This window comes from Microcaecilia unicolor, chromosome 2 (assembly GCF_901765095.1).
Source record: "Microcaecilia unicolor chromosome 2, aMicUni1.1, whole genome shotgun sequence".
NCBI lineage: Eukaryota > Metazoa > Chordata > Amphibia > Gymnophiona > Siphonopidae > Microcaecilia > Microcaecilia unicolor.
The window spans coordinates 78,431,192-78,453,500 of record NC_044032.1 but is presented as its reverse complement, the minus strand read 5'-3'; the positions used below and the strand labels follow the sequence as shown (position 1 = coordinate 78,453,500).

At 40.9% G+C, this 22,309-nt stretch overlaps 1 protein-coding gene across 5 annotated transcripts in view; it reads left to right on the top strand.

The window, feature by feature from the left end:
• DAB2 (DAB adaptor protein 2) overlaps positions 1-22,309 on the top strand; it is a 179,915-nt gene that overhangs the window by 129,208 nt on the left and 28,398 nt on the right. For 4 of the 5 annotated variants that reach the window (XM_030193073.1, XM_030193070.1, XM_030193071.1 and 1 more), the window contains exons 9-11: positions 9,287-9,349; positions 11,686-12,369; positions 20,461-20,632. In XM_030193073.1, coding sequence (XP_030048933.1) covers positions 9,287-9,349; positions 11,686-12,369; positions 20,461-20,632 — 919 coding nt within the window. The remainder of the gene's footprint in view (positions 1-9,286; positions 9,350-11,685; positions 12,370-20,460; positions 20,633-22,309) is intronic. The other variant, XM_030193076.1, reaches the window with a different exon arrangement.

Here is a 22,309-nt window from a genome sequence, read left to right as displayed (position 1 = left end):
AACATTTGGACGTTTAACTTGCTAAATGGCCAGATCTTATATCTATAATGGGCTGAAATGGAAACAGGCAGAGGTGGGGCTAGTGACTATCTATGTAGTACATATTTAAAAGTTAATTGGATGTTACCCACTTAATACAGTACAAACTCACTCAGATCCACTTCGCTGATCCTATGAGACAACTCAATACCAAAACATGAAGGCTCAACAACACTCTCTAGTTAGAGAAGGAAAGGGATCTCATCATACTGTGGCAAGAAAAACACGAAATTCTTCTTCTCATGACTTTGAGGCACACAGTGAAAAAGTAATCACAGATTCACTCCCCCCCCCCCAAAAAAAAATAAAAATAAAAATAAAAATATATATTTTTTAAATTTTATCTTGCAAATCAGTTTTATGGTATTTTACTGGTATTTTCTCTTGTTACATGTTCACTCAGAAGCCCATCTAATATAATCCCGCAACAAAAATACAAAGAAAGCTCGAGACTTATCTGGGTAATGCAGTGTTCATATAGCAGCCACGATATCCCAGCACAGAACAGTGTGGTCCCGACGGACCCGTTTCACGGTAGCTTCTTCAGGAAACCCACTGGGGAGCAGCCATTTCAGCAGCAGTACAGCCATTACCAGTGGGTTTCCTGAAGAAGCTACCGCGAAATGGGTCCGTCGGGACCACACTGTTCTGTGCTATATGAACATTGCATTACCCAGATAAGTCCCGAGCTTTCCTTGTATTTTTGTTGCGGGATTCTACTAGATGGGCTTCTGAGTGAACATGTAAAGAGAGAATATACCAGTAAAATGTCATAAAACTAATTTGCAAGATAAAAATTTTTTTTAAAAAATACTTTTTTTTTGGGGGGGGGGAGTATTTTGGGATCTGTGATTACTTTTTTACTGTGTGCCTCAAAGTCATGAGAAGAAGTACTTTGTGTTTTTCTTGCCACAGTATGATGAGATCCCTTTCCTCCTCTAACTAGAGAGTATTGTTGAGCCTTCATGCTTTCATATTGACCCACTTAATTTATTTATTTATTTATTTAGGCCTCACAAATAGCAAGCATAATAAAATGGATAGTCACTAGAGCTGTTATTGCTTACATGTATGTTCAGAAGTGCTACATAATTGGATAGTGTCACCAAAAATGTATATTATATATTTATTGGGATTTATTAACCACCTTTATGATTCACCCACCATGTACAGCAGGTACAGTTTAAGAAAATGAAATTAAGCACTGGGGTCAGTGGTTAACTTTAAACAATGGCTGGCTTGACTGAAGTATTTTCTGTTTTATTTTTATTTTTTTAGATTGTTTTATGTAATCCGCTGAGAACTATGGATCAAGCAGAATAAAATGTTAAATAAAAATAAAATCTCTGCCATAACTATTGAGGGCATTCCCAGCATGTTTCCACACAGTTAATGTAAGGATAATACACTTAAATACATTTTAACTAGATAACCTGACACAGTTTATTTATTTATTTTTTCATTTGTATCCCACATTTTCCCAATCAAATCAGGTTCAATGTGGATAACAGATTGTTATACTAACAATACAAATAGGGTTCAATGTATCTAACATCTTATTAAACTAACAATACAAATTAGTCAGTGAATACATCAGTATAAAAGACTTGTAGGGTTGAATTAAACAATGATTAAATAGAATGTGATCATTAATTTGAAAGAAAAACATTATGAAGTGAAAAGAAATGGAAGTGGATACTGTGCATTAGGATCCTTCCTGATAGGGGAAGGTTTTTAAGGATTTTCAGAATTTCAAATAATTATGTTCCTATCGGACTAGTTTCAGGAGGGAATTCCACCATTTGGTACATTGGTAAGGGAATCCTGCTGTGAAAACTGATTTATATATCACTTTTTTGCAACTAGGATAATGGAGAGTTAGTCTCTGGAACCAGGAAGAGCGTTACTTAAGGATAGATTATTTAAAGGTTGCATATAATCTGGAGTTAACCCATATAGAGTTTTGAAAAGGAATACAGAGCGTTTAAAGGCTGTTCCGGCTTTTATAGGGAACCAGTGTAGTTTCCTGAGCAGAGAAGATGCTTTCTCAAAACGTGTGACCTTGTAAACAAGTCTATCTGCGGTGTTTTGGGCTGTTTGTAATATTTTTAAGGTTAATTCTTTGTGGCCAGCATAAATGGCATTGCAGTAATCAATGTGTGATAGTACTAATGATTGTATCAAGGTTCTGAAGATATCATTAGGGAAGAGATATCTGGGAGGTGAAGCTAGTTGCTTTGTGTTTTCTATGATTATCATTATTAAAACTTGTTATACTGCCCTTCCTCAACAAGCAGGTCAGGGCGGTTTACATCATAGGTTAAAGTAACGTGAAGTAACTACCTCCTCATAAACTGTAAAATGCAGTCCCATCCCATTAAAGAGTTAATTAGGGAATTAGCTTCCATGTTAGCCATGTGCTAAATGCCTTGTTAACCACTAAGCACAGTTCAGTAAATAGTGACTATAGGCAAGTCTTATGTTACACATGCTGGGACACAGGACAGAAGTTATGCATGCTATGCTACTTTCAGTTTTGGGCAGGCTTAAGGCCCCTTCTGGTATGGGGGCCCGAAGGGACCTTAAACTGAAAATCTGAATGAAAAGGTTCTAGACAGTCAGATTGTATGAATGCCTAAAAGATTGCAATGATGCTGTCTCTGTTCAGCAGCAGCAGCAGCTACCATAACTGCCATCAGCCCAGATAAGGCTGCCAACTGGATCCAGATTTACCTGTCAGGGTTGATCCAATCCTCGGTTACCCCATTGCATGCAGAGATTTGTAATCTTACTTTTCTTAAGGAATACAATGGGGAAATCAGAACTACAGTCCCTGCATGCAATGGAGTAAACCTAAGACTAGATCAACTCTTATTGGGCAAATCTGAACCCAGTTGACAACCCCATGCACAAGTGCTGGGATAGATGGGATCTCAGAAGTGGACCTCCAGGGTAAGATGTCAGCGGCATGAGTGAAATAGATGGTGATTGAAGGGAGAGAGAAGGGAATTGTGGAGGAAAAAGGCTGTGGATAAAAGTCGAAGGGAGTAGATGGGGACAAAGACTGGAGAATGAGAAGCAAATCAAGATGGAGAGAAGCAAAATAGAGGAAGAGAGACTGAAGGGGAGAATGAAATTCAGAAAATAAAATGTTCTTTGGGATCCTAAAAAGTTTGACTGACACACAAATTTTTGAGTTCTTTTCCACCCCTCTTTGAGTGCAAAAGTTTACACTGTCTCCTGCCTGCATTTGTGAAATATAGAAACTGCTGACAGAATTGGCAGGCTGCCTCAGTCTGCTCTTTTTTGCCTAGTTGTTCAGATTGATCAGAGATTTCTGTCTCTGACCAGTGTGTTAGATCCAAAATGAGTGATGACCATGACAGAAAAATATAATACTGACTATGTATTAGAAAAAAAAAAGTCAGTTGTAAGGGTACTGTGGAATCTTGCCATTTTTATTTCCTGGAATTTGCTACAGAGTAGGTCTGGAATTAGGGAAATGAACATATTTAGCAATGTGTTTGATCAAGCTTGTCAGCAACTACAGTAAAATACACCGAGAAAAGCATGCCAAGGATTAGACACAGCTTGGCATGTTTCATACAAAATGTCCCAGAACAACTGACATGAGGAAATTATTACCGGCAGACCTTGGGAGTCCCTATGAACATAAGGCCAGCAGTACTGGGTCAGACTATGGGGCTCATTTTCAAAGCACTTAGACTTACAAAATTCCATAGGCACGTCACTTTGGGGCTCATTTTCGAAAGAGAAAACATCTAAAAAGTGGCATAAAGCAACATTTGGATGGTTTTTCTCACAAAAACGTCCAAACTGGTATTTCCGAAACCTACTTTTCAGATGTTTTTCTATGCTGTTCATCAGCAGTGCATCCAAATTGCAAGGGGCCTTGTTGAGGGCGTGTTAAGGGTGGCATCTGGGTGTTCCTTGGACATTTTTCAGCCATAATGGCACAAAACAAAAGCATCCAGGACTAAAACTATGACGTTTTGAGCTAGACCTGTTTTCACAACAAATAAGGTACAAAAAGGTGCCCTAAATGACCAGATGACCACTGGAGGGAATCAGATGGTGACTAAAGGGAGAGTGGTCACTGACCCCCTCCTACCCCCCCCCCTGCAAAACAATGTGATTAAAAGAAATTACCAGCCTCTATGCTGGCCTCAGATGTTATACTGAGGTCCTTCAGAGCAGCATGCAGGTCCCTGGAGTAGTCTAGTGATGGGTGCAGTGCACTGCAGACAGGTGGAACCAGACCCATACCTCCCCCTACTTGTTACACTTGTGGTGGAAACTGAGCCCACCCAAACTCACCCAAACCCTACTGTACCCACATATACATAGTAACATAGTAGATGACGGCAGGAAAAGACCTGCACGGTCCATCCAGTCTGCCCAACAAGATAAACTCACATGTGCCACTTTTTGTGTATACCTTACCTTGATTTGTACCTGTCTTTTTCAGGGCACAGACCGTATAAGTCTGCCCAGCATTATCCCCACCCCACCTCCCACCACCGGCTCTGGCACAGACCGTATAAATCTGCCCAGCACTATCCCACCTCCCAACCACCAGCCCTGCCTCCCACAACCGGCTAAGCTTCCCTTTTCACCCATAAGGGCTATTGTAGTGGTGTACAGTTGAGGATATTGGGTTTTGGGTGGGTTTGCAGGGGGCTCATCAGACAAGATAAGGGAGAAATGGTGAGATGTCTATCTGGGAGCATTTATTTGAAGTCACTACAGTGCCCCCTAGGGTGCCCCATTGCTCTCCAGGGACGTCTTTGTACATACAGTGGGGGAAATAAGTATTTGATCCCTTGCTGATTTTGTAAGTTTGCCCACTGACAAAGACATGAGCAGCCCATAATTGAAGGGTAGGTTATTGGTAACAGTGAGAGATAGCACATCACAAATTAAATCCAGAAAATCACATTGTGGAAAGTATATGAATTTATTTGCATTCTGCAGAGGGAAATAAGTATTTGATCCCCCACCAACCAGTAAGAGATCTGGCCCCTACAGACCAGGTAGATGCTCCAAATCAACTCGTTACCTGCATGACAGACAGCTGTCGGCAATGGTCACCTGTATGAAAGACACCTGTCCACAGACTCAGTGAATCAGTCAGACTCTAACCTCTACAAAATGGCCAAGAGCAAGGAGCTGTCTAAGGATGTCAGGGACAAGATCATACACCTGCACAAGGCTGGAATGGGCTACAAAACCATCAGTAAGACGCTGGGCGAGAAGGAGACAACTGTTGGTGCCATAGTAAGAAAATGGAAGAAGTACAAAATGACTGTCAATCGACAAAGATCTGGGGCTCCACGCAAAATCTCACCTCATGGGGTATCCTTGATCATGAGGAAGGTTAGAAATCAGCCTACAACTACAAGGGGGGAACTTGTCAATGATCTCAAGGCAGCTGGGACCACTGTCACCACGAAAACCATTGGTAACACATTACGACATAACGGATTGCAATCCTGCAGTGCCCGCAAGGTCCCCCTGCTCCGGAAGGCACATGTGACGGCCCGTCTGAAGTTTGCCAATGAACACCTGGATGATGCCGAGAGTGATTGGGAGAAGGTGCTGTGGTCAGATGAGACAAAAATTGAGCTCTTTGGCATGAACTCAACTCGCCGTGTTTGGAGGAAGAGAAATGCTGCCTATGACCCAAAGAACACCGTCCCCACTGTCAAGCATGGAGGTGGAAATGTTATGTTTTGGGGGTGTTTCTCTGCTAAGGGCACAGGACTACTTCACCGCATCAATGGGAGAATGGATGGGGCCATGTACCGTACAATTCTGAGTGACAACCTCCTTCCCTCCGCCAGGGCCTTAAAAATGGGTCGTGGCTGGGTCTTCCAGCACGACAATGACCCAAAACATACAGCCAAGGCAACAAAGGAGTGGCTCAGGAAGAAGCACATTAGGGTCATGGAGTGGCCTAGCCAGTCACCAGACCTTAATCCCATTGAAAACTTATGGAGGGAGCTGAAGCTGCGAGTTGCCAAGCGACAGCCCAGAACTCTTAATGATTTAGAGATGATCTGCAAAGAGGAGTGGACCAAAATTCCTCCTGACATGTGTGCAAACCTCATCATTAACTACAGAAGACGTCTGACCGCTGTGCTTGCCAACAAGGGTTTTGCCACCAAGTATTAGGTCTTGTTTGCCAGAGGGATCAAATACTTATTTCCCTCTGCAGAATGCAAATAAATTCATATACTTTCCACAATGTGATTTTCCGGATTTAATTTGTGATGTGCTATCTCTCACTGTTACCAATAACCTACCCTTCAATTATGGGCTGCTCATGTCTTTGTCAGTGGGCAAACTTACAAAATCAGCAAGGGATCAAATACTTATTTCCCCCACTGTAACTAATAGCAGTGGAGTGTGTAACATCAAGGCGAATAACGGCAGCGAGAGGCGTGAAGGGGCATTTTCGAAAGAAACGTCCAAATTCTAACCTAGACGTTTCTTTCGAAAATGCCCCTTCACGCCTCTCGCTGCCTTCTGTTATTCGCCTTGATGTTACACACTCCACTGCTATTAGTTATGTTGGTCCACGGCTTTGGAACTCACTTCCTGCTCGCTTGTGCTCAGAATCCTCACACATGAAGTTTAAGGCAGCTTTAAAAACATGCCTATTCAAGATTACATATCCTACTTCCCATTAACACTGTGTGTTTTCTTCCTTCTCTCTCTATTTTCTTTCTTTTCTTTTGAAGCTATTGTTTTATTGTAAACCGCATAGAAGCCATTTTTTTTGGCCCATCATAGTATTTCAAGTTTTTGTAAATAAAAAAAAATAAATAAACCTAGAATCTGCAGGCAGGTCCCCCACAACCCTCCCACCACAGAATCCACATCATCCACACCAGACTCACCAGTTAATAAATCACTTCCATCCGTATCTTCCATTGGTCCAGCAATTGCTGCAGACAACCCAGGCCCCAACTGCTCACATTCAGGTGGAACACTGGGAGCACAGACACTGACACCCATTCTCCTCTGACCCGACCTCCCGCCCGTTTGCTAAGTGGAAGGCCCAGCCCTGCGAACCACTGCTCTACCCCATTGCACAAAGCCTCCCAACACAGGCTCTACCTCCTCGAAGAAATGCACCGGTCGACGAACAGGATGTTTACCAGCCCACCTCCCACTCTCGCTACTCTTACTGTAAGGAGCGTGACAGCCAGATTTTGATGCCACCATGAAGAACTACAGCAGACTCACTGTACTGCCACACCTCCAAAAACCACTGCAGCACAAGCCACACGTAAATAAAAATTGGCCAGTCTGGGAAAAAATTGTAGGCAGGGAAGGCAGGCCACAAAATATTCCCAAGAAGAAGAGCCCAGAGGAAAAAGGGTCATCGCTGCACACTGCTCACCAACCCTACCCTTTGCCACAAAAAGGGGGAAGGGGCCCTCAAAGCAAACCAAAACAGACCACTACACTCACAGCCAGTAAAGCTTGCCACAGAACTGCTCACACCCTGACAGAAAATATTAACAAGTAATCAAAATAAGGAGCATTCAGGTAAAACAAAGGAGCAGCCAGATCAAAAGCAATCCTGCTCCAGGCTCCTCACTAGAAAAACTGTTCTCCACAGCGCTTCCCGCCAACCCTCTGAATACCAGGTACTCTGGTTAGTGTAGGCAACATCCACCAGCCCAATCAGAGTTGTCCACCATCTTCCCCAGTCACCTACCCTCACCCCTTATAGACCCTTTAACCCCTTTGTTACCCTTCTTTATGGCTCAATTCAACCAAGTTAAAACACATTCCTTTGAATAGGAATGTGCTCCTATAATACTGCAGAAACAAAAGGGGTTCGAAGTTTCCACAAAAATTCCTATAATACTGTGCACATCTTTAGTGAATGCCCCCGACCTGCCCATGCACCTCCCATGGCCACTCCCCCTTTTCAATTGTACACTGAAAAATGTACATGCACATCTTTGTAGGATAGCACCCAGCAAGATACACATGTAAATTCAAATTGTCAATTAGTGCCAATAATTGATTGCTAGTGCCCAATTATTGGTGCTAATTGGCTCATTACTCAACTTTCACGCAGAAATTGGGTGCATGCCCAAATTTGCACATGCAATTTTGAGTGTCATTTATAGAATTTGGGGAAATACGTGTCATTCCGTAATAGATTCCACTCATTCCTAAAGAAATGTGGTAAAAGAACATACACATTAAAAAAAAACACATTATGATACAGTGCAGAGATTCTCCCATTATATCTATCTATCTATAGTGCAACTGACTTCAAGTGTACAGGCTTGTTTCAATAGTTTTTATTACAATATTTGTAAACTACGACCAAAATAATATAACTACCAACTAAAAAGTCGAATAGAAACATTTCAGAAAAATGTGCTATTTTTGAGAAGTCCTTCTGTTCATACTGAAGACAAATTTCCAGAAGAATCTGGAAGTCTAATCAAGGAGTTATCCACCCTAGATGTCAACAGTCAAAGCTGTAACCTCTTTAGCCCTCCTTCATAGCAGCTTTGCTTTAAATATCCCAAGATGCTGAACATTATATGACAACTAAAGCTATGCATTTCAAAATGCAATGGAATCTGGGCAGTCTGTGGGGCAGGCCTGAAAGTTAGAGAGAGTAGTGAAAATCAGAAACTTGCTAATCTTATTTCACAGCTTCACTACTAGTGGTAGTACTATGAGATTACCACTAGGAGAATTTGAGTGCCAAATTGAACCCATATGCTGATGGGACAGAAGTGATTGGGGATCACTCCTGCCCAACGACTAATCACTAGAGAGATCCCCATTAGGTGGCAGAGGGATCAGACGAACTTAAAGAGGATAGATGGGAGGCTTTTATGCCTGTGAGAAACCCTGATAAGATATGTGAGAACAATTTATGTTCCAGATTGGGGTCTGAGGCTTTTCCTTCCATCATTTCAATCCTCTTTGTTGAATAAGAGAAATGTATTTTAAAAACTTTTCTGGTTCATCTACAGTGGTTGTTTGAATTTAATTGAACCCAGTTCCCCAGGTTTCAGACCACTTCACTAACCATTAGGCTACTTTTCTACTCTTCCATTTTATGCTGCAGCCTAACTATGACTTTTGGGGGATAGAAAGACAAGATAAAATACACAATTACAAACAATTTGCAAACTATTTTCAAGGTAAACAATTTCTGAATATATGTTAATTATTCTGATAGGGTGATGACCAGATGGATTTGTTTGGAGATATGTCTACACCACCTGATCTCAATAGCCCAACAGTAAGTAAAGATCTATTTTGTATAAACATACCAAAGTTCATCATTTAAAAAAAGCAAGGTAGGTGATTTAGAAACCAAAAACATCAGTTGTCCAAGGAGTTATGGTTTTGTTCATTTGAATAAAAAGAACTTGAAGAGAAACTATCCTAAATGTTTTATATTAATAAGGTCCTTCATACAGTAAAATTATCAATATCCCAAAGGGGGTTCTGCCTGGCAGTATTTCACAGTTCTAAATAAGGGATAAAACACCATCTTAAGACTTAGTAATTTAATTGTCTGAGCAAAGATGGGAGCAATGTTCATAGCATCTATTGCAATCTATTCTTATGAATGCGTCTCAACTTTTTGATTAAAGCTCAAACTAAGTTTGATCCCTAAGCTTAAAATGGTCCCTTCTTGCTCTCCTGGATGTCTACGGTCATATACGATATACATGGGGTTAATGCCCTGCTGTTTCATTCCATCAGGGAACCCAAAGTATTATAACGATAGCCAAAGCAGGAGCTATGCATCAATGTCACTCTGTATTAGCTTTCAAGATTATCCCCTAAATGGAAATATTTTGGATGCTCAGGGTTATCTTGGTAATTGGTCCAAATACCAGATTTACAGGGAAAGTTATCAATGTTGGCTACCATTAAGATGTGTTATTTTAGTTAATAACTAGGTCCCATTGGATAAAATGGGACCAGTGCTAAAACAGCATGAGTTAGTGGTAACTTAATGATAGCCCATGTTGATAACTACAGCCCTTAATGTTGTTTATGTATTTGTTTTTATATGTTTACAATATTTATATCTTATCTGTTGATGCATTTCCACATTGGTCACAATATAAAATCAAAAATGTGCAAATCAAAATTTTAAAATAGGAGAAATTATGGTGAAATTATATCAGTTTTCACTTTGCTATGTTTACGCTGAAAATTGTTTTGATTTGCAACTGAAAAATTAGTTTTTGTTATGAGTTAAAATTACTATATGGATATTTTCTAGAGTGCCATGTTTTTCTATTTCCAGAGAACCCCATTTAGGTTTTCAATGGTGTCCCACATGTTCAGCTCCTTTGTTATGTTTTGTTGACTTCCACAGGGATCAATACTTTCATCTCTTTTAGTCAACATTCATTTGAGCTCCATTATTGCAGTTGTTGATCAATTTGGTATTCCTTGTCATATCTGTGCAGATGACCATGAACTATTCTTTTCCTCATAATTCCTAACATTTCTTGGCTGCTGCTGCTGCACACTGAGCAGAAGACCTGTTCAGCATGTATGGCATAGTGGTTAGAGTGAAATAAACTTAATCTAAATCTCGACTAATCCAATATTTTATGGATTTCTCTGCAACAGCAAGCCTTGGGGAGCTATCACCAGAGGTTTGGGGGTTTATCTAGATCAGGTGTACTCAACCCAGTCCTCGGGTCGCACCCAGCTGGTCAGGTTTTCAGGATATCTACAATAAATGTGCACAGGATAGATTTGCGTAGAATGGAGGTACTGCATGCTAATCTATCTCATGCATATTCATTGTGGAGATCCTGAAAACCAGATTGGTTTGGTATGTCCTAAAGACTGGGATGAGAACCTCTCTAGAAACATTAAGAAGTTTCTGGATCATAACAGATCCTCAGCCACTCTGTGAGGATTAGCTATTCTGACAAGGTGGTGTGTAGCAAGGCCCCTCCAAGATGTCTTAAGTCACTAGAACTACTCCTTAATTAGAGAGAATACCTTCATCTGACTACATACAACTACCACCTCAGAATGCCTTAGAATGCCTAAAATAATTGGGCACCTTCCAGAATTTCCTCCATGCGAGAATTTGACAAAGCCAGCCTAGCAATTTATGGAAAGAACTGGAAAATCCAGACTGGCGTGCAGAAAAAAGCTACAATCAGAGCATCAGGCTTACTTTGCCCTGTAGCCTGCATAAAACATAATCCAAAATTGTGTTAGATATTGGTAGCTTTTTCATACCTTTTAATAGTTCGCCACAGGCAAGAAAGGGATCTATATGTTTTAAAATGTTTATATATATAGTAACGGTTTTGATGCAGTTTTCATGTTAGTAACTGATATCACAACTTGTGAAGACTCCAAGAATATCCTGCTGGCAAACATAGCTTCTGCTATGTGATAATCTTTAAGTTGCATCATTTTTCTAACAAATTTCTGCTTTTCTTACACCATAAAAACACAGTAAAACCTCCATTTTTCAATCATGTAGAAGTGTGATTCTTACAGATCCGCATGCACTACGAGAATGAATATGTTGAATAACACCATTTGTTTTCTTTAACCATGTATCTTTTTCTTTCTATCCAAATAAAGGAAAGTAAAGATATCCTGTTAGTGGATCTGAACACTGAAATCGACACCAATCAGAATTGCATGAAGGGAAATCCCTTCTTAGAGAATGGCATCATCATCGCTTGTTCCTCACTTCCTAGACCAAAGCTGCAATCTTCTTTCTTGCCTGAAAATTCCTTCTCTGCCAATCTAAGCTTCTTTCCTACCCCCAACCCAGACCCCTTCAGCGATGATCCTTTCAAAACACCTGATCAATTGACCAAATCACCTTCCTTTGATTGTTTGCAAACCACAAATCAGAACAGAGAACATTTAACTCATTTCTTGAATGGCTCTGTGAGTAATGGTGCTATAAACGGACATGCTGACTATTTTGGACAACAGTTTGACCAGATTTCTCACCGAAATGGGAAACAAGACACAAAGACGGGTCAGTGGGCTTTTGAAGGCAACACAATACAACCTTCAACCAGGACTCAGAGTGCGGGGCATGAAAATTTGCAGAATGGTTTTCCAATCAAATCCTCACAAAACCCGTTTGTGGAAAACTCTGCCAAAGGACAATGTGTACCAAGTGCAGTGAAACAGGACTCAGAAAGTAATTCCAGTCACAAAGTAGACCCTACCCAGACATTGCCATGTAACTCCATAACTATTAGCCCTCCTCCACAAAGCACCAAGCCAGGACGGGGCAGAAGAGCGAAGGTGAACAGCTATTTTTTTTCTGTTTATAGTGCTTTAAAATGGAAAACAATATAATGCTGAATTTTTTTTTTTATTGAGGAGAGATGATAGTATTTAAGTTCAGTGATAAAAGAAAATAATAAGCCACTTTAGTGCCTTTTTACTACATTGTGATAAAGCTGCCCAGGCGCTGCTGATTTTGTCACAGTAGAACCCAGTTATCCAGTTAGTTTCTCCCATACGCACAGTCCCAAGCCAAATAGTATAGCTGTTTTAAATCAGAATATTGTTATTTAATTGGGGACCCGTTTGGGAGAGGTATACATATCAAGCCCGCTTAATACACTAATAAAGTGATGCCAGCTTCGGATTACTATGCATGCTAGTACTCAATATCGACACATTTTTTTGCTCTTGAAAGAACATAACAGCTGGTGTTGAAAAATGATTCCCCCAGAGCCTCGTCACCAGGTATAGTCAAACCCTGGGCAGCCAGACAAATGGCCCTTTGTTTGCCATTTTTGAGCCTCGCTGAATTGCTTTCTGTTGTCAGGATCCAATATTCAGTGCTTTTCCGTGGTCTGGTTCTAGCCACGTGGAGCAGTTTACTGAATTCCAGACTGTGACCTTGGACTTTGGGAGAAAAAATTGGACATTGTGTTTTCTTGTAACAGCTTTTCTTTCGGCCTACCTATTCAACCTTAAAACTTTTTCTGCAGACTTTATGACATTTTCTGCTGCATGTGCATGCTCAATTGTATATTTGATTCTCACTAAATACACATTTTCCCTATTTTAATGCTGCCATAGTTGAAATGTTCTGGTAAGTGGGTTAACTTAATTTGTACACTGTTAGCATTTCTATTGAAATTCTTTGGCCCAACATCTGCACGAGGAGCCCACGTCTGCATCAAAGGAAACTGGCCTCTGTAATATATTCAAAAATAGTAACTGACAGAGTTAGATTGAGTGCAAGGTTTTATTAAAAACATGTTCACCTGTTAGATCAATCAATTTCCATCCAAGTCCTATGTTGTAGATGTGCGTGACACACAAAAACATTTTTTATCATTCCTTTCCAGATAGGGTGCTTTAAGGGTGAATGTGGAAACTTAAGTACTGTAAGTCCCTTTTATTTTTAATGGTGTCTAGTTACTAATAGGGAAGGTAATTTTACAACAGGTACCTTAGGTCAGGAGGTCAGTAAGGAGTCTGCTTATGTTATAAAAACAGATTTAGAAACTTTGTTGGCACGGCAATTTTACCTGAATTGCTGAAGTAATATGTATAGCTCCAATTCTATAATCTTACGCTCACATTTTTACATTCTGCACACAAAATCAAAGAGCACTTTTCCAAAACTGACTCAGTCCTTTTTTTTTTGGTCAGTTTTGAGCTTTGCGATTAGTTTTGTTCATCAAGGCAAGATTCCTTTACTGTAGCTTATTCCTGTGCCAGAGCTCTTGGACTGAGTGAGTTTTGGCACTGGAATAAGGTACAGCAAATTAATCTTGCCTTGATGAACAAAATTAATCGCATAGCTCAAACTCACAAAAAATGGACTGAGTGAGTTTTGGAAAAGTGATCTTCATTTGCATGCACAGGTTAGAAAATAATGGCAGTTAGACATGTAACTTGTTAAATTAAGTGCTATTTTGCATTAACAACCTTGGTGTTCATTGGCACTAATTGGCAGTTATATGAGTAACTGCCCTTAGCGGGCATTCTGTAATTCCTTTAGGCCCCAATGCTCAAACCTCTGACACTGCTCCGAATAGCAGAACAGTACAGAACAAAGGCCTAATGCTCAATGCTAATGAGATGCAAATATAGGCACATTCATAGTGTTGAGCATTAGGGAGCTCAGCAGGAGGATTGTGCTTTGGCACAGAAGGATTGTGCTTGGCTCATGCACAGAAGAGTTCCATGTTAAACTCAGCTCCTCTGTGCATGCGCCTGGTAAAACCTGATGAAGTATACATGTCATCTGTTTTCTACGGCCTAAATATAAGAGATTTTTTTTTTAGCTTGGACGCTTATATTTAGACACAGGAAACAGACGCCAATATGTGTTTTCACTTTCGGCATTAAATTTTTTTTTTTTAACATGGATGCTTTAAACTTAGACGCAGGAAACAGATGCCAACGTCTGCTTTCACTTGGGTCTGCCTGTTTCTCATGATTACTACTACTACTACTTATCATTTCTAAAGCGCTACTAGACGTACGCAGCGCTGAACACTTGAACATGAAGAGACAGGCCCTGCTCGACAGAGTTTACAATCTAATTAGGACAGACAAACTGGATGAACAAGAGATAAGGAAATATTAAAGTGAGGATGATAAAATAAGGATTCTGAACAAGTGAATAAGGGTTAGGAGTTAAAAGCAGCATCAAAAAGGTTGGCTTTTAGCTTAGATTTGAAGACGGCCAGAGATGGAGCTTGACGTACTAGCTCAGGAAGTCTATTCCAGGCATATGGTGCAGCAAGATAAAAGGAAAGGAGTCTGGAGTTATCAGTGGAGGAGAGGGGTGCAGATAAAAGAGATTTACCCAGTGAATGGAGTTCCCGGGGAGTAATGTAGGGAGAGATGAAAGTGGAGAGGTACTGAGGAGCTGCAGAGTGAATGCACTTATAAGTCAATAAGAGGAGTTTGAACTGTATGCGGAAACAGATAGGAAGCCAGTGAAGTGACTTGAGGAGAGGGCTAATATGAGCATAATGACACTAGCGGAATATTAGTCGTGCAGCAGAATTTTGAACAGATTGAAGAGGAGAGAGATGGCTAAGTGGGAGACCTGTGAGAAGCAAGTTGCAATAGTCTAAGCGAAGAGTGTGGATGGGGGTTCTGGTAGTGTGCTCAGAAAGGGCGAATTTTGGTGATATTACAGGGAAAGAAATGACAGGTTTTAGCAGTCTGTTGAATATGTGCAGAGAAGGAGAAGGAGGAGTCGAAGATGACCCCAAGGTTACAAGCTGATGAGACAGGAAGGATGAGAGTGTTATCCACAGAAATAGAGAATGGGGGAGGAGGAGAGGTTGGTTTAGGGGGAAAGATAAGAAGCTCAGTCTTGGTCATGTTTAGTTTCAGATGGTGCTGAGACATCCAGGCAGCAATGTCAGACAGGCAGGCTGATACTTTGGCCTGGATTTCGGCTGAGATTTCTGGTGTGGAGAGGTAGATCTAGCGTATCATCAGCGTAAAGATGATACTGAAAACCATGGGATGAGATCAGAGTACCAAGGAAAGAAGTATAGATGGAGAAAAGAAGAGGTTCCAGGACAGATCCCTGAGGTACACCAACTGACAGTGGGATAGAAGTAGTGGAGGATCCACTAGAGTATACACTAAAGGTACGCAGGGAGAGATAAGAAGAAAACCAGAAAAGAACAGAGCCGTGAAATTCAAGTGAGGACAGCATATCAAGGAGTAGGCTGTGATCAACAGTGTCAAAAGCAGCAGATAGATCGAGAAGGATGAGGATAGAATAGAGACCTTTGGATCTGGCCAGGAACAGATTATTGGAGACTTTAGCAAGCGCTATTTCAGTTGAATGAAGGGGGCGAAAGCCAGATTGAAGTGGATCAAGAATAGCTTGAGATGAAAGAAAGTCAAGGCAACGGTGGTGAACAGCACGTTCAAGTATCTTGGATAGGAAAGGGAGGAGGGGGATGGGGCTATAGTTGGAAGGACAGGTAGGGTCCAGTGAAGGTTTATCGCTTAAGGCTTGCACAGGCTTCCTTCTGCTTCCAAAAGCAATCAAAACTGGCAGATTTTGCAGAAAGAAACATGAAAATCATGAGAAATCCTCTCTTACAACACCCTAATGCCTGCTCCAACCTGACGTTATTTTTTGCAGTATTAAGGCAGTTTTGTTTCAGGTGCTCTTTTCTGAGCATTGGGGAGGAATACAAAATGACCTAATTTACATGAGCTTGATTAGCATGCTACTTGTGTTGTTCGTCTGTGTGCTCATTTGTTCTTGTGCTCCAGGCCTCTGAACATTCTACGCAAGTAAATACAGGCGCTAGTACAGTGCTAATGGCCTCTAGCGCCTACATTTACTTTTAAGCATTGGGGCCTTAGCATGCAACTGCTAGGGTTGTGTTGACGTGACAGCAGCATGGGTGGGTCATGGCTGTGCCTGCACTTCTGCACTAACCCCCAAATTCTATAAATGGCACCTTAAGTTGTGCGCACTAATGTGGCTGCATGGCCAAATTGCTTGCACAACTTAATCGATTAACAAGCCAATCAGCGCTGATAATTGGTACTTAACCAATTAGTGGCACTAATTGGTTTTAATTAGAATTTATGTGCACAACTTTCTAGGCATAATCTAGAAAGTGGTATGTGTAAATTCTAATGTGTATACCCAAAGAGGGGGTGTGGAATGAGAGGGTCAGGGGTGTTTCAAAAAAGTATGTGCACTGTTTAAGAATACAGCTGATCTGTGCCTAAGTTAGGCACAGGTATTTAGGCCTGGTTTTAGGTGGCCTAAATGGGTACTCCTAAATTTAAGTTGCAAGAACGTCCACTAAGCATATTCTATAAACTGTGCCTAGCTTTAGGCATAGTTAATAGAATCGCGCTAAGTGCATGGTTTTTCAGTGCTGATTTTTAAGGCGCCATTTATAGAATTTGGCCCTAAGGTTATAGAATCTTGTCAGTTATAGGCAAGCATTTACACCAGCCTTTTACATGGAATAACTTGTGGATTTAAGCTAGTATTCTATAACATGACTTACAGGTATAATTGCCAATATAGAATTAGCACTTAGCAACCAGCATTGTAGCGCCTAACTTTAGGAAATTTTTATAGACCTACCCCTTTTCTAGTAGTGAGAGAGGAAAAAAAGGCAAATGGAGATCATGTACAAAGTATTGGTAACAGCAGTATAATAAAGTTATAGAGAAAGGTCAATAATAATAATAACAATGTCCAGGTGCTTTGTCACATTTCTTCCCTAGTGGCAGGATACAACTTATTTTGCTGCTAACTTCTCTTTCCCCTGGGATTATGCAGAGGTTATCCTTCTCATTCTTTTTTTTTTGGGGGGGGGGGGGTCTTGGATTTTCTCTGTTAGTTTTGGAAATGTATATCTCTGATATTTTTCAGGCTGATATTCAGGTGGACTTTTGCGGGTAAGAAAAGCTCCTTCCCAGATAATTCCTTCTATCCATGCCAAACCTGGATCTTCAGTAGCATATTTCCAGATAGTGCTGCTAAATATCCAGGTAAACCACTGTGGCTCTGTCAGGTTACTGCCAAGGCAGAGTTGGCATGGACTTTGTACGCAATGCTGGAACCTTAAGTATCCTGGCTCCAGCATGGCGTACAAAGTCCTGCTTCTTGGGATTTCCAGTTCAGTTTTTGACTGCCTCTTTCTAATTCTAGTTTCTGTGCAGGAATCTGTAGCAGTACAGCTTATTGAGGCACATTGGAGTGTTTGGGTTGCCTGTTTTTCACAGGCAGGGTTGTCACTTTTTGGGTTCTAGATGTAAATGTTGGTTTGATAGGGCAACTTTGCTATATATGTGTTGAGTGCATTTTTTTCCAGGATTTTGTATTTCACAGAGAGCCTAGTAGTGAATAGATTGTTTTGTTGCTGTTACTGAAATGACACCAAAATTTCTTCTCTTTTGTATTGTGATTAATAAGGAGAAGCCACCTAACTCTGCCCTGCTTCCATTATTAGGGGTGTTTCTGTTTGTGTGGAGTATCTGCAGAATTGGAAGTTTTATCCCATTCTGTGTAGTTTTGTGTTGGTGACAGACCCCAATCCTACTTTTGAAGGATGCTAGCAAATAATTTTAATTCTAGTTTAAATGAGGTGTTATTTTTGTCCAAGAGTGTTGTTGTTGCATATAGGGCTGTTAGAGCTTTTTCTTGTCGTGTCTTTTTGGCCAATTTAAAACTTTAAGATACATTTAAGCACAGGTCAAGGTATGTATATTCCACTTCTTGCTGGTGGTTTTTGAAGAGTTGGAAATGGTGTTGGAGATTTTCAGTTATTTTTTGGAAAATGATCGTCTTTGTCTTTTCCAGGTTTAGATTCTCTTGTAGACCTTCTGAGGTAGAAGATAGAATGATCAGCTAATCTACATATAACAAGCATTGATTTCTGAATCATTTAGTTTTAGTCCTGCAGTGGCGTAGCCAGACACCCAATTTTGGGTGGGCCTGGGCCCAGGATGAGTGGGCAGAAGAACTCTGCCTTGACCCACAAGTGATTTGGTCTTTCCCTCTCTCGTCTGCATACCATATGGTCTCTCAAACATCCCCCCCCCCCCCCCCCCCCCCGCATACCTTTTAAATAGCAGATTTTCACTGACAGCGAGCAGCAACTAATACACACTGCTCATGTTGGCCCCACAGCATGTATCAGTCACTGCTTGCTGCAGGCAAAGATCTGCTATTTACAAGGTATGCAGGAGGGACAGTTGTTGGGAGTTTTCAGCTGGTGGGACTTGGGAAGAATCCCTGCCAGCCACATCATAGGTGTGCTGCTACTGGGTGGGCCTGGGCTACGCCACTGGTCCTGAGGTTAGAGATCTCTCCTGCACTGTGGGAAAATCATTGATGTAGATATTGAAAAGGGTGATGCTCAGGCTACATCCCTGTCTCATTCCTCGTTCTTGTCTGAAGCTGTCTCTCTGCATAATGTTGTTGTTAGGCTCTTGTAGCTGATGGATGAATACATTGATTTAATTATATCATGGATCTCCCCTCAATTCCAATTTGCAATAGTTTAAGGTTGAGGGCAGTGTGTCATATAGAATCAAAGGCTTTTTTTTATAGTCAATAAAACATGCATTTTGTTACATATTTATCAATCATTTTCTGTAATATAAAGATGTGGTCAGTGGTTGAGTTCTTTGGAAGCAACACAATCTAACTTCTGTGCAGACTTCTGCTGTTCGTCAGAAATGTTAGTGTTCATTTGCTAACGTTACTATTGACTTATATCCCTCTGTAATTATTTGGATTGAGGGTACCTCTGTTTATGGATTGGTGTAATTACCCTGTTTCTACATCTTAGGTAAGTGACCAGAGAATAAAATCAGCTTAAATAATTTGTTAGTGCTTCCTTGATTTGTACATTGCTGTTTTTGAACATTTCATTCTATCAGGGACACATGTTTTTCTAGGTTTAAGTGTCTGTCAGCATTCTTTGATTTCATGTGTTATTATAAGCATGTCTAAAGGTGTTTGGTAGTCTTTGTTAATTCTTCTCGAGCAGATTTGATTTTTCTAGGGTGTGTGGTCTTGTGTGAGATTTTTAGATTTGATCTCTTTTAAAGAGATGCTGCAAGTACTCAAGCCAGATGTTGACATTTTGTTTCAAGGTTAAGTCAGTTCCACAGATCCTAGAAGAGATTGTTATTTATGTCCTCTTCAATTTCAGACAGTATTTTCAGAAGGGCAAGAAGAAGTCTACTGTAAGCTTATTTTATAAAAACATATAGGCGCATATCTGTCTTTATAAAATACTAGTACAAAAGTAAATGAAATAATGGCTAAAATGCTATTGCATACATTTACATTGGTGTAAATGCATGCAGCTGAAGTATATACCTAGGAGTGTATCTTATAACTGAGGTGTATACTTTGATGACCCCCTTGTTTTGCTCATATTCCTCTCACATGCACATCTACACCCATGTTGCATACAAATATGCATAACTTATCATGGTATATACCTATATACGTGGGATAATTTTATGAGACATTTTATATCCATATACCCTGTGTGCATGAAATAAGCTCTTCAAAATTACACCAATGTATATTTTTGCATGTTGATACATCTTTGTGAATTGGGGTGAAGTCAACATTAAAATGTAGAGTAGTTGCCCATCGTTTTGTTCTTGATGCACTTGTCGATCAGTATTTCCCAATGAAAGAACTAGTGTCTACAATTGAGATCAATGCAAATGATGAATAATATTGAAACAGCACAAAGGGCCTTTCGCTTTCCCTCACTGCATGTTTCTGCATGGTAGACAGAGCTAGGCACTCAAAATGCTGACAACCAAGGGATCAGTGAGCTTAATCAAGTTCTGATCACAAAGAATTTTAGTAATCCATCTCTTTCTTCCTTCCAGCCTGTAACCAATGATTTGTTTGGTTCAGACCTCTTTGCATCTCCCAGCACAGCAAACACAGCCTCATCTTCAACTGCAACCTCATCTCCCCAGAGTGCACCAGTTCAAACTAATCCTCTGGACCTCTTCAAAACAAGTGCGCCTTCTCCGGTGTCTCCCCCTGGAGGTTTAGGTCAGTTCACATATTGTATCTCAGCTATTTATTTACAGGACTAGTGTTTATTTAAAAGTGGTTTTCAAGGAGAGGACTTGTAATATGAAATAATTTCCTGTGATTAGTTCAATTTACAGCAGTCATTAAAATCAGTAACATGGTTGGCACTTACTCATATTTTTGTTGTCATTCCAAGCAAAGAGGCTGATGACTGAAGGGAGATGTAGATGAATTATGCTTTCCTTCCATTAAAGTGTTGTTAGAAGAATACTGGCAGGGCAGTACTGGAAGGTGTGCACTGACACGCTACATATTTTATTCCCTTTGTTAAGTATGTACTCCACAGTAGTACAGATCCAATGGCTAATACAAACTAATACTGAGGCACTAAGCACCTAACCCACTAAGGTTCCCCAACCTCCTTCCCAGATGCACAATAAGAAAAATGCTTTTGTGAATTGGGTCCTAAAATCCCTAGGGTGCAGATGATCAAAAACCTTGCACTGTTCTAAACAGTGCTCTAAAATTAGTGCTTGAAAAGTGCGGGGCAATAACGCCTCATGATCAAAGCTAATATAGCAAGCAAATTTATGTACGTTATTAGCTCTGATCATTGGGGTACTTCTTCAGGAGGATTGTGGCTGGGCATGCTCCCAAGGCACAGTACTCCCATAGAAGTTGTTTGACAGGTCCGGGCTGTCAAAAAATAAAAGCCCGGACCTGTCAAATATTCCAAGGGGCTGGAAGTCTGGTGGACCTCCAGACCCTCCCCAACAGAACAGCTTGACTTGACCCCCCTGCCCCCCCCCAAACAGAACAGCTTGACTTGACCCCCCTGCCCCCCCAACAGAATACACCAACCCGTCTCCCCTGTCCCCCCGACAGAAGATGACCTGACCCGCTCCCAACAGAATAGAGGGCTGGAGGTCCAGCCTTCCCCTGGTGGTCTAGTTTCCCCCAGATCCCTCCTCCTTCCAGCACTGCTTCCAAAATGGCACCACCTCCAAAATGCCCAGTGCATCCTGGGATTCACTAAGTGGGGCTTCCATACCATATAAGGGAGTTTCTCTTAAATTAAAAGGCAAGAAATTCCACTGCAAATAGTCAAATGGTACTCAGCCTAATATGATGAAAGGAAAGAACGCAATGCACAAGCAGGCTGATAGAACTTCAAAGAACTAGCCACAGAAACTGGTACATAATGGCTTAAAGCCTTAAAAATTAGCCACAAGATTTTAAACCTGATTCTCCATTGGATAGGTAACCAGTGCAACTACTTAAGTACTGGTGTAATATGAGCCAACTGAGAGGTAACAGTGAGTAAATGAGCAGCAGCATTTTGAGCTATTTTTTAAAGGACAGATCTTTCCTAGAAGTAACCCAAGATACAATCAGCCTTATTTTCGAAAGTGATGGGCGCCCATATTTCGACCCAAATCGGGAGATCGGCGCCCATCTCGCAAAGGCACCCAAATTGGTATAATCGAAAGCCGATTTTAGGCACCTGCAACTGCACTCCATCGCAGGAACGAACAAAGTTGACGGGGGGGGGGGGGTGTCGGAGGCATGGTAAAGGTGGGACTGGGGCATGTTTATCGGCCGAGCAGAGATGGGCGCCTTCGGCCGATAATAGAAAAAAAAATGGCCGTTTTTAGCACGAATTTAGGTCACTTTTTTGGACCCTAAATGCCCAGA